The following is a 17,818-nucleotide window of genomic DNA, read 5'->3' as shown; positions in this document are numbered from 1 at the left end:
TCATGGCAGGAGAGAGTGGGCATCTCTCCTGCCGCGATTGTTATGGGGGGAGGTGGGGGAGGACAGTTCCACGATTTTCTAACCGGTGTTGCTTATGACAGACACCGTTTAGAGATTTGTGCTTTTAGGTGAAGGACTGGCCCCTCCTTCGCTTAAAAGGTCTTGTTTTGGGTGTTTGGGAATTGGCAGTCTGGACGATTAAACTGCTGAATGTACAGAAAGACCATTCTCGGAAAAAAAACACATTTTGGATGTATTTTTCAAGGATGGACATTTCCCTGATGCCTACTTTGTGTGCCTAGGGCCTTAGGCCAAAAGGGAACTTAGACGTTGTTTTTGATTATCTCCCTCCAAGTGTAAAGCTCCCGATGGAGACTGCCCCAACTTTGTTGGTTGAGCTGAGAACTTTTCAGCGGACTCATTTTCTTGAACAAGTTTTGGTGCTCTAAGGTTTAGTAGCCATCCACTATATTTGTGTGGTCTCCCTATTCACCAACATATATCTATATATTGTAAATGTTAGCATGAGAATTATGTCTGTCTAATAAATATACTGCTCTAGTAGACCCTGTGGGATAGCTCCCTGGAAGATCACATCACTTGCTCTCAATAGGTTGTATCTGCGTGGGCTAGGCTTTTGGCTATGACACCTGAATCCTCTCAGGTACTTTATCTATATACTCATAGTGTACTGTATGTTTTGATGGAATTCCTTTCCTTTGTGTTTTGTGCTTTGACATTTTGTTAAGAAAGGTGGTGTAGTAATCCCTCAAGAAACATGTTATGATATTAATAGGTTGCATATCCATGTTAATGTATGTAAATTGTACCCTGCTCAGTTTTATAGATAGTTCAGGATAAAAAAAATCTTTAAAATAAAAAAATGAAATACACAATAAAATATTGCATGTATGTCATTTACAGAGTACATCTAAGCAGCTGTTATTACGAGGCCAGCTGGCTATAGTGCTCTTTACAGATGGGGTTTCCTGCATTTTGAGATGTCATTAAAGAGTTATTTGACACAATCTGGTATTGAATCAAGAGCTAAGAATAATTTTTTGTCTCAAGGTGAACAAGAGACAATTAAGAATGCACTGGGAAGAATTGTTTGAAGAGCAGAGTGAACAATGAGAGGAGATTGATCCAGATGGCCAACTGTCTGCTGACAGATGATGTTTTTTAAACAGAGTTCTGCATTTCCTTAGCAGAACACTGCTTGTCCTCTACCTCCTCTCAGAATACTAAAGCCATCCTCTGGCCAAACATCTGGAAGAGAGATTTAGACTTTTCCTTCTCCCATTTGCTCAGTCAAAGGTACCAGAAAAGAGAGTTGAAAGAGAATTCTCACATTATATTATCTTGAAAGAAGCAAACAAGAGTTCCTCTTACGTGCAAGTCAGCAATGATGGCCATTGGGATGTATGGGGCAGAATGTCTAACTCCATTCCAACAGAGAGCTCCTGAGTCAAAGCTTTCACTTCTAACAAAACAAGATGGCTGCTCCTCCAAGAACTCTATGGGGTGGATGTTGGAGAAACAGGCTTGGCTGGGTATGTCTCATGTACTGAAGGTACTAAAAGGCATGTTGTGTACTACCAGTTACTAGGCAACAGAAGTCAAAAGTAATAACAGAGCAAAGAGGGAGGTGATTCCCATTAGAATTATAGTTTTGATACCTAACCTCAAAGATGTTTCCCACCTCTGGCATACTGTGAGCATCAGTTACTAGCAGACCTCTGATCATGGAGGCTGAATTCTCTTCCACACAATTAACCTGCAAAATAACCAAACTGACAAAATGCATAAGATGTGGGCACATACCAGAGTGCCTTTCTCTCCAGAAGGACCTTCTTTGCCAGGATGACCCTGTCAACAACAAAAAATAAATAAATATAAGATGACAGTAAAGATGGCAGGTTCTCATTGATCCATGATAAAGCCCAGCAACAAAAAGAGGAATGTAATTTCTGCAGAATCAACAAGAATGTAAAAATAGCAACATTGGTCCAAGGAGAAGGAACAACCAACAGTGCAAATGTAATATTTTATTAAAGCAGGACACGATGGCCAAGTTTCAGCATGTCTTAATCAAGGGTCATCCAATTATTCAATAAAAACTATAAGAACACAGGTTTGAACCCAAAGGGCCTGATTCTGTATAGGGTGCACTGGGAGTGTCCTAAAACTCCGATTGGCCAAATACCTAAAGCTACTCCCATGAGAGGGGCCTTAGGTGCCTGGGCCAATCAGGGCCTTAGGCCCATCCCTGGTGTCACCGGGAAGGGGAAAGCCCACCCAAAAATTATTATCATGGCTTGGTTGAACTTGCCATAAAGTCTACCGCAAAACAAGTAACTTCTGACATTTGAACGCTAATTCATCATTCTACTTTTGAATTGTTTTCATCTGTGGAGGAGGCTATGACCATTCTTGATTTTCCCACCGCCTGAAATATTGGGTTAAATCTCTGTGTCCTCTTGCTCCATAATAATCATTTTTGATTTCTTTTTTTCACTATTCTAAATGTTTTTTACACTGATTAGTCACTTTATGGTAGCACACACATGTGCCCGATGATGGTGTGTGGTAGTTAAATGAGCTTTTCTGCTCCCTTTTTCTGCCTAAGATTAAGCGCTTGAGCTGCAGTTTCTGCTTGCTCTTTAGCTTATTTCCTCACACTGAGGTCACATATCACTATCTATTTTGATTGAATTACTGTATTGTTTATTTTTATGGAGCAATTGTCGGCTAGGTGAGGTGTCTCAAGTCCAGTCTTTTGGCATCGCTGCTTGTGTTTGTACTATTTTGACTTGGACATCCTTTCGAAAATGCCCCTCCAGGTATCTTTACAAAACAGCATCTAAGTAGGCATATACTTGCCCTCTTAAACCAGGTGCTGTGTTATAAAATTAGCCTTATAGTGAATGTACTCTGGTATCAACCATTCAGAGTAGAGCTTATTCATAAATAGCTTCAAGAATCAATTTGTTATATTTAAAGACACAGTCAAACCTCGGTTTACGAGTAACGCGGTTTGCGAGTGTTTTGCAAGATGAGCAAAACACTTGCAAATCACGCCTCACAAACCGAGCATTAACTCGATTTGCGAGCCCCCACACCCAACAACCGGCATCACACCCACCCTGCCCGCGAGCCCCCACCCCTGACAACCAGCATCACCTGCCCGCCCAAACCCTTACTGCAATCTGGCTCTGGCTCTCTCCGAGATTCTAATGAGATTCTCAGAGATAGCGGGAGCCAAAAGGCCTTGAGCATGCGCAGATGCTCAAGGCCCAGCCCAGCAGAGATCAGTGGCAAAAGGCAGGCTCTTCCAGCACCGGCAAGTCCTGTGGGTTGATGCTGCGTGCCGGTGCCAGATTGCGGTAAGGGTTTGGGTTTGGGCGGGCGATGCTGTTTCGAGGGGGGGCTCACGGATGGGGGGCCATTTTGGTTCTTGGGGGTGGAGTGGAAGTGCGCCAGTGGCCTCGGGGGTGGGGGGTCTTTTTGGGATGGGGTGGGGTGGGGTGGAAGCGAGCATCGCTGGGGGCCTCGTGTGGGGGGATGCAGAACCAATCAAGCGAGTTTCCCTTACTTCCTATGGGGAAACTCATTTTGATATACGAGCACTTTGGTTTATGAGCATGCTTCTGGAACGAATTATGCTCGCCAACCAAGGTTCCACTGTACTTTGTTTTACTTCTAGGACCATCAAAGGTGACACTTGCAGGACAATGTCAAAAAGGAGTTAGTAATCACCACTTCTCTTCATTAGTCTGTATATTCTGATATTCAATAAAGTGCTTAGAACTTAATAATTTTGTGACTTGTGCAGTTACCAAGGCATAGTATATTTAACAAAATAAAAAACTTCTTTGTATTTGTATTGGGGTGGCTATTTCTACCCATTTTTAGAATAAATACGTGCACTCTGGTATCAACATCTTCCTTATAACCCAAGGTATTACTCTCACAAGCTTCTCTCAGTCACCTGTTTATTCTCATGCAATAAATATTCACCACAGAAACACTTACCTCCTCTTTTACTAACACGTAGCGCAGGTTTTAGCACCAGCAGTATCTGCTCTGACGCTTATTGAATTCCTATGAGCATCGGAGCAGTTACCGCCGTTGCCGGCCTAAAAGAGGGGGTTAGTTCTGTTCTTAGCTGTATAGTCTGAACCCTTGATTGTGTTTCCTTTATCATTTGATCTGTTTTAGGATGAGAAGGTATGGAAGGACCAAATGACTTACCGGAGGGCCATCTGCACCAGGCATGCCAGGAAGACCCAGTTTACCGAACGGTCCCTAAAATATTGAGAGCAATCAGCCACTTACAAACACATCACCAAAAATAGCTTCATATGCCATCAATGCACCAGGAAATATTTTCACTGCTTCTAGATTTTGTTTCATATTAATTTTAACTGGCTACTACTATAAAAATTTGTATCTAGCTTAGCAGAAGAATAGTTTCATGTGATGGAACTAATGACATCATTACACTACATAGTTCATTAAATTGTGTGCAAAGCACCATGTTTGAAACCAAAGTACAACAATGCTCTTGTTCTATAATCCTGATGCCAATAGATAATAGAGATGTGTTGCATTGTGCCACACAAAGATGAAGGCAGAATATGTAACTTAAGCTAAAGGAATAAATACAAAGCCCTATGCAAATTTAGAGTCATAGCTGGTAGTTCAGAACATTTGTGGAGTATTAACCTACTTTTTCTCCTGGTGGACCAATTGCACCTTGTGGACCTGGAAGACCCTAGACAAAAAGAGAAAAGAGGTTAAAGTTTGGGATGGGGAAAGCAGATCTCTTCAGAATATCTGGGAGATGAAGAGAGAAAATTGAAAAAAAATATTCTGGTTTCTATTCAATATTGCTGGTGTGTTTCCATTTCTGCTGGATATGCTGTCTTGAAAGGATAAAGAGTGTGATGATGGACTAAAAGAACTTACTCTTCTCTCAAGATTTTCCCTGGCTCTCCAACGTACATTAAAAATCTTGATATCCTATAGAAGCTGGATGCAAAAAGCACCAGGGCCCAATTTTCAGCATTATTTAGCCGGCCATGAGCTGTTCCCATCTGGCTAAGTAGCACATAGCCTGCTATCCATCGATATGAGATTGCCAGCTATCTCCTGCTAAATAGTCTATTCGACCGTATGATATAGCTGGTCACTACCAATATTCAGCGGCTCGCTGGCTAAACTCAGTGACCAGACAGATCTGCCTGAAAAGCAGGTCTCTCCTTGACCATTAGGACTTAGCTGGTCAGTCAATGAATATTGGCTTAGCTGACTATGTTTCGGCCAGCCAGAAATTCAATGGCAGTCACCGGATATGGCACCGGTATTGAATTTCTGATTTCACCACAGATCATGGGAGACAGTCAGCTATCTCCTGTGATCTGAATATCAGGTGGCAGGTATCTTCTTACTGGGCCAAGAACAGTGATTCCAAAACTTGTCAAGTTTTCAGTACATCTATAATAAATATTCAAGAGATTGATTTGTATATAATACCTCCTTGGAATGCAAATCTATCTCATTCTTACTCATTGTGGGTACTCTGAAAACTTGACTGGCCAGGGTTCCCCTAGGGTAGGTTTGGAAACCCCTGACCTAGAACTTTAAATGTAAATGAAAAGGAAATTTGGGACCCAATATTTAAAACAATTTAAACGGGGCTAACAGGGCATATGCAAAGGTACTTAACTAGATAATACCGCTGAAAAAGTTCAGTAGCACCCAAACCAAAACTGGCTATTTTAGAAATGTTCTGGGACAGAGCCAGCATTTGACTGCTTAAGTGCTGAAATTCAACACTTAACCAGCCAAGGGAGAGTGTAATAAGAACATAAGCAATGCCTCCGCTGGGTCAGACCTGAGGTCCATCATGCCCAGCAGTCCGCTCACGCGGCGGCCCAACTGGTTCAGGACCTGTGCAGTAATCCTCTATCTATACCCCTCTAACCCCTTTTCCAACAGGAAATTGTCCAATCCTTTCTTGAACCCCAGTACCGTACTCTGCCCTATTACGCCCTCTGGAAGCGCATTCCAGGTGTCCACCACACGTTGAGTGAAGAAAAACTTCCTAGCATTTGTTTTGAATCTGTCCCCTTTCAACTTTTCCGAGTGCCCTCTTGTTCTTTTATTTTCCGAAAGTTTGAAGAATCTGTCCCTCTCTACTCTCTCTATGCCCTTCATGATCTTGTAAGACTCTATCATATCCCCTCTAAGTCTCTTATCATATCCCCTCTAAGTCTCTTATCATATCCCCTCTAAGTCTCTTATCATATCCCCTCTAAGTCTCCTCTTCTCCAGGGAAAAGAGATCCAGTTTCTCCAATCTCTCAGCGTATGAAAGGTTTTCCATCCCCTTTATCAAACGTGTCGCTCTCCTCTGAACCCTCTTGAGTAATGCAGTGGTTAAAACTACAGCCTCTACACCCTGATGTTGTGGGTTCAAACCAAAGGTGCTCTTTGTGATCCTAGGCAATTCACTTAATCCCCCCCCCCCCCCCCCCCAGTGCTTCAGGTTCATTAGACAAATTGTCAGCCCGCTGGGACAGACAGGAAAAAATGCTTGAGTACTTGACTAAATTCATGTAAACCATTCTGAACTTGTTAAGGACTAAATATCTCACCAAATCAGCTAACAGTATATTTTTGCCACTCCTATGTACCAAAAATTCAAAGGCAGAGACAGACATGGCCAGGCACTGAATTTCCGGGGATAATACCAGTGGCAGTCAGCAAAACGCTGATCACTACCAGCTGAATATTGGACCTTTGGAGCTCAGTCCCATGGTAGGAGGGGACTTATCCAACCTTTTCAAGCCAGAACAGCTTGATCTTACTGAAATTACATTTCAACTTCTACAACTACATCCATATCTCCACTAAGAGAAAACAACCATTCCAACACAGCTACATGAAAAGGAATTAATAATGAACTATTGTCTGTATATGAATAATACATAATGCTTAACCCAGCTAATTCAGTGAATAAATTTGTCATGCAAGCATTAAAGAATAGACTCCTGAGATACCCTACAAACCAAATGCAAGGATTCTCTGTTAGCCAAATATAAATCCAAATGCAAAATCTTAGTAAAAATTGGGAGAAAATTTGGATTTCATCAGACGTTTACAGATTATTCAAAATGCTTCTATTAAACTTATGTCAAAAGCTAGGTAGTTCGATCATGTGACACCTCTCCTTAAGAAAGCACATTGGCTCCCGGTAGCTCACCGGATAATATATAAGCTAAGTCTGCTTACACTCAAATCATTACTTTATAAAACTCCTGCTTTTATTTATAAACTACTGATTCCCTACACCTCAAATAGATTATTGAGATCGAATGACCATTTACTGATGATTCCCTCACTTAAAATTATTAATACTCCGCGGCAATTCATTTTTTCTGTCATAGCCCCTCAAACATGGAACTCACTCCCTATTTACTTAAGGGAAGAACGCAACTTGGATAGATTTAAGAGCAAATTAAAAAGCTTTCTTTTCAAGGAAGCATTCGATAATTAGTAAGCTCATCTAATGGCATTATTTCAACTGTATTTTATAGCTTCTCGGAAGCACATTGATCTTTCCCTTCCTTTTATTTTTCCTTTGAATGTCTTATTTACTATCAAATAACTTGTATTTCCTTTCCCTATCTTTCCTTGTGTTTTAATATGTTTGCAATGTTAGTTTATAATATGTTTTGCAAGACTTAGTTTTTGTCATTTATTTTGTTGTCCCTAAATTTTGTAATTTTATTGATATGTACATCGCTTTGAATTCTGATTAAGCGATCAATCAAATCCTTATTAAACTTGAAACTTGAAACTATGTTGTTACTAATTTCCCCTAAATAATGGACTGCATGTTAGTAAAAAAAATGTTATTAAGGGTTGTGTTCTGTACACACAGTTAATGTACAGTGACACCTTGTGGAATTTGCAGTCACTAGCATTATTATTTCATCTGATGCGCATGCTGGTGGTTGTTATTCTGTTTTGAAATAAAGAGAGTTTCCAAGAGCTGCTGAACTGCAAGCAGCTCTGGAACACAGTGTTTAAAGAGAGCTGAGAGACAAGAGGGAAAATAAGGTCTCCTTTGAAGTTGTTCCCCAACCTTGAACTTGCCTAGAGGCAGTCTAACAAGGATCTGCTTCCTCCAAGCCCATGCAAGCTATAAGTAAGAAGGCAGAGATCTACTGTAAAGAAGCTACCTCTGAGACACAGTATAATAAGCAACAACACGCCCATAGGCCTTGACATTCTTGTGATATTTTTATGTTTTTGGTTTCTACGGAGAACAAAGAACTTGCTTATATTGTATGGTGACAGCAGCCAGCTGAGATGTACAGTGTGGAATATCAATTCTTGAAATTTCAAATAAACATGAAGCTCTATAGGTCAATCAATTCCACTACATTAAGACAAAGTACTTTGGGCCAGATTCAGTAATTGGCGCCAAAAAGTAGGTGCTGGGAAAAATTCATGCTCGGTGTTATTCTGTAAAGGATGCTCTAGGCCAGGAGTAGGCAATTCCGGTCCTCGAGAGCCACAGGCAGGTCAGGTTTTCAGGATATCCACAATAAATATGCATGAGGTAGATTTGCATCTCAAAGAGGCAGTGCATGCAAATTCATCTCATATATATTCATTATGGATATCCTGAAAACCTGACCTGCCTGTGGCTCTAGGACAGTGGTTCCTAACCCTATCCTGGAGGACCACCAGGCCAATCGGGTTTTCAGGCTAGCCCTAATGAATATGCATGAGAGAGATTTGCATATAATAGAAGTGACAGGCATGCAAATCTGCTTCATGCATATTCATTAGGGCTAGCCTGAAAACCCGACTGGCCTGGTGGTCCTCCAGGACAGGGTTGGGAACCACTGCTCTAGAGGACCAGATTTGCCTACCCCTGCTCTAGGCTAGTGTTTCTCAACTCGGTCCTGGAGTATCCCCTTGCCAGTCAGGATTTCAGGATATCCACAATGAATATTCATAAACTTCATTTGCATACACTGCCTCTATTCCATTATATGCAAATTTATTTCATGCATATTCATCGTAGATAGCCTGAAAGCCTGACTGGCAAGGGGGTACTCCAGGACAGAGTTGATAAACACTGCTCTAGGTTGAGCGCTCTTTATAGAATAGCACTTAGGCCCTGATTCTATAAATGGCGCCTTCTGGTAGGTGCTTAGATCTGCATACCTACCAAATTAGGTGCCTAATTTAATTTTTTTGATTAGTTTAATTGGCACTGCAATTGAAAGCACCACTAAAAACCAATTTAAAAAAAAATATTTTCAGGTGGGCACCTAACTTGGTAAGCACATTGAGGTGTCTATCCAAAAAGTATGTGTAGTTAAGGGTTGAGTTTGGGCATGGATTGCCTTAGATGCCAGTAGGTGTTGATGTTGGGCACTGGCAAATTAGGCCAAGAAAACCCTGGCCTAATATACATTATGCCTACCAGCGTCTAAGTCGAATTAGGCATTGATAGGTGCAATTCTAGAAAGGGCGCCTAGCAGTTGATTGACAATTGTGCCTGGTGGCTAGGCACCACTAGACGCCATTTATAGAATCAGGCCCTTACCGCATATTCCAGCGTCCAACTTTGGGTGAGAGAACTGATACCAACTGGTGTAAATTTTAGCACACAACTTGGGCATTCAGCCCCAAAAATCTATAACATTGTGTACAATTCTTTGAAAGGCCCCTAATATACCTATGCCCCCTTTGGACTGTACTCGAGACGACTTGGGCATGGATCTTTATAGAATCACACACAACCAAATCCTCAGGGACATCCAAGTTAGAGCCAATGTGCAGTGGCGGCTAAGAAAGCAAATAGATTGTTAGGAATTAACAGGAAAGGAATGGAAAACAAAGATGAAAATGTTATAATGCCCTTGTATCACTCTATGATACGGCCATAACTTGAATACTGTGTGCAGTTCTGGTCTTCATATCGCAAAAAAGAAATATCGGAATTGGAAAAGGTAAAGAAAAGGTTTGGGACGTCTCTCCTATGAGGAGGGGCTAAAGTGGCTAGGTTCTCTTTAGCTTGGAAAAAAGATGGCTCTGGGGTGATATGATACAGGTCTATAAAATAATGAGTGGAGTGTAAAGGGTAGAAGAAGTGAATCGCTTGTATACTCATTCCAAAAATACTGAAGAGCATTCAATGAAGCTACTTCAGTAAGTAATAGATTTAAAACAAATCGGAGAAAATATTTCTTCACGCAATATGTAATTAAACTCTGGACTTCATTGCCAGAGAATGTGCTGAAATCAGTTAGTTTAGCAGGGTTTAAAAAAGCTTGGATAATTTCCTAAATTAGAAGTCCATTTGCCATAAAGTTGAAAGGGGATAGATTCCATACGAACGTAAGGAAGTTCTTCACCCAGAGAGTGGTAGAAAACTGGAACACTCTTCCGGAGTCTGTCGTTGGGGAAAACACCCTCCAGGGATTGAAGACAAAGTTGGACAAGTTCCTGCTCAACTGGAAAGTACGCAGGTGAGGCTTGGCTCATTTAAAGCACTAGTCTTTGACCTAGGGGCCACCGCGTGAGCGGACTGCTGGGCACGATGAACCACTGGTCTGACCCAGCAGCGGAAATTTTTATAGGATAAGCAGCATAAAATTTGTTTTACTACTTGGTATCTAGCTAGGTACTTGGGACCTGGATTGGCCACGTTTGGAAATAGGATACTGGGCTTGATTGATCTTCAATCTGTCCCAGTATGGCAATTATTATGTTCTTATATTAACAGCTCAATAAGTGCCCCTTTTACAAAGCCATGGTAGCAATTTCTGGCCCGACAAATGCAACACAGTACATAGGAATTGAATGGACTTTGTCAAAGGGGCCTTAAATAATGTATTTGAGTGCAGATCTCAGTCTTTTGAGTAATTTTGGGTGCCTGGTGCCATTTTATAGAATTCGGGGGTTTGTGTGCACAAGAAAACCCAGCAACCAATATCTGCAGATCACTGGATTTGACACAACCAGGACAGTTGGGTCAAAAAAGATCTGTGTATTATTGGAAGAGCACACAAGCTGAAGTTCAAGTTGAACAGAAATGATTTAATCCACCTAAGGTCTGCTTCCCTCATGATGGCTCTTCTAGAATCATCTCCCTGACCGGGAACAGTCTGCACTTATTCCCTTTGAATCATGGAAAGGGAATTATGGGAACCCATAAACAACTTCCTTGTATCAAACCCACTCATCAGCTTGTTGCCTTTTAATTAGCATAATGAGAATGAGAATGGTCTCTGCCAAATCCACTGTACCGCCAGCATTCACCACTGAGGCCCGACAGCAGAGACATCAACTATTTTGCACGTTATAAAGGAGTGTCCACTCTATAAACTAAGAGGTGCATTAATAACTGTGAACGCAGTTTGACTCTGCTAATTTGCATTCCCTAAATAAAAATAGATCAATTTTCCCAGCCCTTTCTCACACAGAAGGTATTTCAACCAGCACCTGCCCTTTACATTCACGGGGCTTTCATAATCCACTAATGCCCATTTTTAATCAAGCTCACATTTCACAGAACATGCCTAGCTGAATCAGGTGAAAGGCACCGAGAAGAAATTAATCTTTGTAATTGAAACATTTAATGTCTTGTCTGAACCGGTCGCTGGCTGAAGTCCAATGCAAGAATGGGAAAACCCATAGGCCATAAAAGGCAGAAAAAAGTATCTTGTCATTCAATCATCGACGACCTCTAAAATTATATTTAAATACAGTCTAATTCAAGGCACTAACTACTGTTTTACCTGGGCTCCTGGATTTCCCTGCTGTCCTGGTGGGCCTGGCTCACCCTGAGGACCCTGTTTGAAAGCAAAGTGTTATAATTACAGTAGGAAGAAACTTTGTAATCATTAACAGCACATATTTTTATAAAACATTTTTATTTTATCTTTAACATGATGGCTGATACATCATTTCCAAAGGTTATTCTATTAGATGACATTTTTGATTGGGCCTCTGTAGAGAGCTTTAGGACAGACATGGCTTTTAGTTTCTACTGACATGCATCTGGATGTAAAATTTTCCATTTTCAGTATATTGTCCTTTCAAAAGCAGGACTACTTCAGCTCCCCATTGGAGGTGCATTGTTTCTAAAGAGGGATGGAGCTCAATCTAGAGCAGTGGTCTCAAACTCAAACCCTTTGTGGGGCCACATTTTGGATTTGTAGGTACTTGGAGGGCCGCAGAAAAAATAGTTAATGTCTTATTAAAGAAATGACAATTTTGCATGAGGTTAAACTCTTTATAGTTTATAAAACTTTCCTTTAACAGTTTTACCTTATGCATAATTGTCATTTCTTTAATAAGACATTAACTATTTTTTCTGCGGCCCTCCAAGTACTCTATTTTTTCTGCAGCACTCACATTTAAAGTTTAATATATTTTCTTTCTCAAAACTGGCACATTTCTATTACTAAATTGAAAATAAAATCATTTTCCTACCTTTGTTTGGTAATTTCATCAGTCTCTGGTTGCACTTTATTCTTCTGACTGTGCATCCAATATTTCTTCTCTTCTTTCAGCCTCCTGTATGCTTCCTCTCCTCCAGACCTCATTCCCTCCCCCAACTTTTTCTTTCTTTTTCTATGTCTGTCTTTCTCTGATTCCTTGTCCCATTTTTTGCTTTGTTTCTGGCTCCTTATCCCCCCCCTTCTTTCTTTTTTCCTTCTGGCTCCCTGCCCCCCCTTCTTTCTTTCTTCCTTCCTGCCCTGCCCCATGCCACCGCCACCAAGGAATAGGCTGCTGTTGCCGCCATCGGGAACAGGCCGAGATCTCCACGGGGCCGACCAACTCTTGCTGCCTGACGTCAATTCTAACGTCGGAAAGGACGTTCCGGGCAGCCAGGCAGTGATTGGCTAGCCAGAACGTCCTCTCGACGTCAGAATTGAGGTCGGGCAGCAAGAGAAGCAGGGAGATCAAAGAGCATGGTGCTGGCCTGTTCCCCGATGGCAGCGGTGAGAAGGGAAGGGAAGCAGTTGGGCACCCCTGCTCTAGACGAGCCGCGAGCCACACTCTAGGAAGAACAGTGGAGGGTGACCAGCTGTGCGGACCGCCCCCCCCCCCCCCTTGGTACGCCACTGGAGCAGCAGCGTGTCTGGCCGGCTCATTCCATTCAAAGCCGCGGGTGGCAGCTCCTTGTGAGATCCGCGCCTGCATCTGAAGCCTCTCTGATATTGTGATGTCAGAGAGGCTTCCGATGCAGGAGTGAATAGCGCAAGGAGCCGCCAACCCGCGGCTTTGAACGGAACGAACCGGCCAGACCCGCTGCTGCTCCAAAAGGAAGGGAATGATCCAGTCCAGACCGCGGGCCGCAAATAAAACTTGGAGAGCCACATGTGGCCCGCGGGCTGCGTGTTTGAGACCGCTGCATTAGTACCTATCGTACCTTAATAAAGAGCCCCTAAATGTAACTTGCTTTGAACTATTACTAAAATGGCAGGAGCTAAATCCAAATATGAGGGGCCGCTGAAAAGTTCTCAGTCCAACCAAGAAGAGAATGATATGGAGCCATGAAACTTACAAGTTATTCCACGCTTTTCTTAACACACCATTTCATTTCATATCAATGAAACAAAAAGTATCAAGAAAAGCGCGGCATAACTTATAAGTTTCATGGCTCCATATCATTCTCTTCTTACGGGCTGAGAACATTTCAACGTCCCTTTGTTTTGTGGCATCATAATGCCTCATTCCACCAATGCCTAAGAGCCAACCTCATTGGTGATGTCACAATGACTTGGTTTCCCTATACTTGTGCCCATTTACTTCATGCATTTGCCTCACTGAAATGAAAAGTATCAAGAAAAGTGTGGAATAACTTGAAAGTTTCATGGCTCCACATCATTCTCTTCTTGGTTGTGAAAGGTCACTTGGACACACAAAGTCAGAGGCGTGAAGAAAGTACAAGAGGTTTATTTACAGCATGCCGGACTCTTGTGCAGTGAGCAGCTTGCTTACAAGAGTGCCAGAAACAGGAAATGCACGGACTTTTATGCCCTTTTCACAAACTAATATATGCAAAATCTACAACTTCTCATTTGTTACTTCTATAACTTTTCTACAATTATTATTGGTCCTAAGCCAGCACTTGCGATAGGAAGCTAGTTCATTTACCTGCTTATCTAAGACTTGCAGTTCTAACTGTTACATGTTTAGGAGGGCAGGGTACATCATGGCTCAAACTCTTATCTATTTAGCTTACAATGTGGTAAGGCAGGGACATACATTTCAAGCAGATGATGTCAGCAGATTGTGTAGGCCAGAGCAGTATTTCAAACAACAGTTAACCATTTCATGACCCTACAGTTGGGCTGAGAACTTTTTAACACCCCCCTCGAATATAAAGAGGCCAGATATAGGGACCATGGTTGCAGGGTTCTAGAATTAGCTCTTCTGCAAGACTTCCAGCTGAAGATTGTTGCTACCATGACTAGGCAAATTCAATTCAGAAGGAGATATACACCAAGGAGCTGGAGGAGATAGCAGTGTAGAATTTTCTTGTAAATACTTACCACATTACCCTTGGGACCAACTGGACCATCCATACCAGACACACCCTGGAGAAGAAGCAGATGATTCAGACTATTAAACCAGATCTTAATACATTTCAGGGATTAGCTGGGAGAAAAATTGAATGAATATAGCAAAACTCATCAAACACAGATACTTTGGGTATTGGGCTGCTACAACCAGGAAATAAAATGGAAGCAGTAACTTAGAGGATTTGTTTGGTTAAAACCTTCACTCCCAACCATAGCTATATCATTTCCTCTACCTAACTGATGGCCGAAAGAATGAGAGAGAAGATTTAAACAGCTGTGCTTTCTGTATTCCAAATGACAGCCCTGCACATTGTACAGAAAGGACCTGATTCTGTAAACTGTGCCGTAACTTAATTGCTTTAATTGGTGTGGTAATTGACCGCACTATTAAAAAAAAAACAATTAAAACTTATTTCTAAAAAGTAGGTGTCAAAATTGTGTCTAGAGCAAGGCACCCAGCAGTGCCTAAAATCAGAGTAGGCATGGTTAGGGATGGGTTTGACCTTAGGTGCCCTTAGAAATGATCCTCATAAGAACTTAGGCATCTGCAATGTAGGCCAGTAAAACCCGGCCTACATTACCAGCACATAAGTTTTGTGATAGGTACCATTAACCGCGATTTAAACAGAACATAACCCTTTCTTTACAAAGGTGCGCTAAGCTTTTTAGCGTACGCTAAACGCTCTAAATGCTAACACGTGCATGTTATCCTATGGACACGTTAATGGTTAGTGCATGCGTTGATTTAGCGTGCGCTAAATCCGCACTAAAACGCTTAGAGCGCCTTTGTAAAAGAGGGCCTAAGTGTGATTGGAACATGTCTGTGCCCTTTTTATAGGCAGCTGCCGATTTAGGTGCTGTTTACAGAATCCGACCCAAAATGTCTACTGAGTAAAATAGCATGACTAACAAATTTCTTCAAAACAGCAACTTAAGTGCATTTAATTCTAGTTTTTCCTGTCTGGATCATATTCTTAGCCTCCCTGCCTAGTCTAATACATTTTATTTGTGGTCAGTATTCATACTCAGCAATGGATCTACAGAGACTTGTTATTCTGATATACAGTACTCCCCCGCAAATTTGCGGTTCAGAATTCGCTCCCCCAGTCATTCGCGGATTTTATTTCTTCTTCATCCTGCTGCTTTCGAGAAGGGCTGGTGCTCAGGTGAACATGGAGGACACGGTTCCCAGCGCCCAGTGCTGGTGCTCATCTGCCTCCCCCACCACCACCCCTCGCACCGTGGAATCTGGCCTGTCAGCTACTGCAACGGCACCTACTACTTCAGGTGCCTGCGTGGCCGCTGCGAGGGAGATTGTGGAGGGAGCGATAGGAGATCGATGGCAGTTGCAGTGGTAGAGCGTACATGTGCGATGGAACCTTCCAGCCAACGGCGACCAATGGCAGCTGCCAATAATGGAGTGGGGAGGGTATTTTTGTACCCCATCCATTTTTCTTGGTTTTTCACTTTTCATGGTCACTCCAAGAACATAACCCCCGTGAATTTCGTGAGAGTACTGTACATGGTTTTATTTCTGATTTTAAAAATATCGTTGCCTTAGGTCCTCCTCCAGCTGTATGTGTTATTGCACTCATCTGGTGCCTCCATAGGAGCAAGTTAAAGACCAGTATAGCAATGCCCTCATTTACTTAGATTCTTAAGGGCCAATATTCCAAAGAATTCAGTCACCTAATTAAGTCTAGAGGATAGGTCTAACCAACAGTAAGTCATTCTTATCTGTACCCTTCTCCTCCACTGCCAACTCCAGACTCTGTCCCTTCTTTCTTGCTGCACCGTATGTCTGGAACAGGCTGCCAGAGTCCCTATGTCATGCTCTGTCTCTAGCAGTATTCAAATCCAAGCTAAAAGCCCACTTTTTTGAAGCTTCTTTCAACTCTTAACTCCCACTCGCCGTCAGATACCTACACCCAGCGTTATCATTCCTTCTGCTAGAAACTCCCCAACCCTGAGATGTCCTGTCTGTCTGTCCAAATTGTATTATAAGCTTTTCGGAGCAGGGGACCATCTATTGAATGTTAAATGTACAGCACTGTGTACGCCTTTCATCACAATAGAAATGATAAATGGTAGTAATAGTAGGGGTAGGAAAAATGGCACGTTGTAGAGTTAGAATTTAAATGCAAAAAAAAGAAAGTGATTTGATCAAGCCACACACACAAAGAGCTAGTGACAGTCAGGATTAGACGAGGAAGAGGTAATATGCACACACAATCAGTGGCAAAGATGCTACCATATTGGATTGCCAAATGATGTCATTGTTCCGGAATGTTTTATGGGTTTTGCTTTTTTGTGTTATTGTTTTTATATTTAAACTTGTTCCTTCCTTATATGAACAGCTAAAAAGGTGAATGCGAAGCTGAATGTGTTTGAAATGACATGTTACAGGAAAATAAGTCAAAGAAGCTGGAGCGATATGGTGAGGGATTTGAGAGAATTTAACAGAATTTAGCAGTTGTGGACAAGATCAAAGCATGGAAGCTGGCTATTTTTGGACATATCAGTAATACAGAGAATTACAAGTTGATATAGAAGATGGTAAGAAGAGTTGAAAGAATAAGGAAAAGTGGAAGACTAAAAAGAAGATGGTTGGATGATAGGTTGGACTGAACTGGACATCCAAAATGCAGTACAGATGACTTAGGACCAAAAAGGATCTTGGGCAAGGACAGTGCCCACCACTGGTTCCAACAGTCCGTAAGTACTATGGGGTACAATGATGATAGCACCTAAGGCCTACAGAGATAAAGTCACATGTCTGAAGGAAAAAGCTGGGATTAGGTCTGAGGCATGTGGAACCATATGTAGCACAATGCTTGGTAAATGTGCCATGTTCCAACCTGATCTGCTATTATTATTATTTTTATTTTTTAAAAAAGCTAGTGGTTGGAAAATATTTTTAATTCTTTAATTTGAGTGCAATTTTTGAATATGAGTATGGAGGGGGGCGATATATCTATTTGTCATAGATTACAATTTTGATTGATTATAAGTGCTTTTATAGTGTAATATGATTGTATAATATGTTGCACTTATTTCTGGCTTAAAAATGAATAAAGATTTTTTTTTTTTGTTTAAAGCTAGTGAAAAAGGTTCAATTAAAAATTATTGAAAAGGCTACAGTTCTGTCATTTAACTTGTACATGTGAAAAACATTTCAGAGCAGTTTTAAGG

At 41.6% G+C, this 17,818-nt stretch overlaps 1 protein-coding gene across 3 annotated transcripts in view; it reads right to left on the bottom strand.

Moving 5' to 3' along the window:
- The window catches only part of COL5A1 (collagen type V alpha 1 chain), a 430,660-nt gene that overhangs the window by 153,882 nt on the left and 258,960 nt on the right, over positions 1 to 17,818 (bottom strand). For all 3 annotated transcript variants that reach the window (XM_033962082.1, XM_033962081.1, XM_033962083.1), the window contains exons 22-26: positions 14,597 to 14,641; positions 11,831 to 11,884; positions 4,733 to 4,777; positions 4,255 to 4,308; positions 1,825 to 1,869 (exon numbers count right to left, since the gene is read on the bottom strand). In XM_033962082.1, the coding sequence (XP_033817973.1) occupies positions 1,825 to 1,869; positions 4,255 to 4,308; positions 4,733 to 4,777; positions 11,831 to 11,884; positions 14,597 to 14,641 (243 nt within the window). The remainder of the gene's footprint in view (positions 1 to 1,824; positions 1,870 to 4,254; positions 4,309 to 4,732; positions 4,778 to 11,830; positions 11,885 to 14,596; positions 14,642 to 17,818) is intronic.

The sequence above is a fragment of the Geotrypetes seraphini genome, chromosome 10 (assembly GCF_902459505.1).
Source record: "Geotrypetes seraphini chromosome 10, aGeoSer1.1, whole genome shotgun sequence".
Taxonomy (NCBI): Eukaryota; Metazoa; Chordata; class Amphibia; order Gymnophiona; family Dermophiidae; genus Geotrypetes; species Geotrypetes seraphini.
Note: the sequence above shows the minus strand (reverse complement) of the source record. Positions and strands in the feature narration are given on the sequence as shown.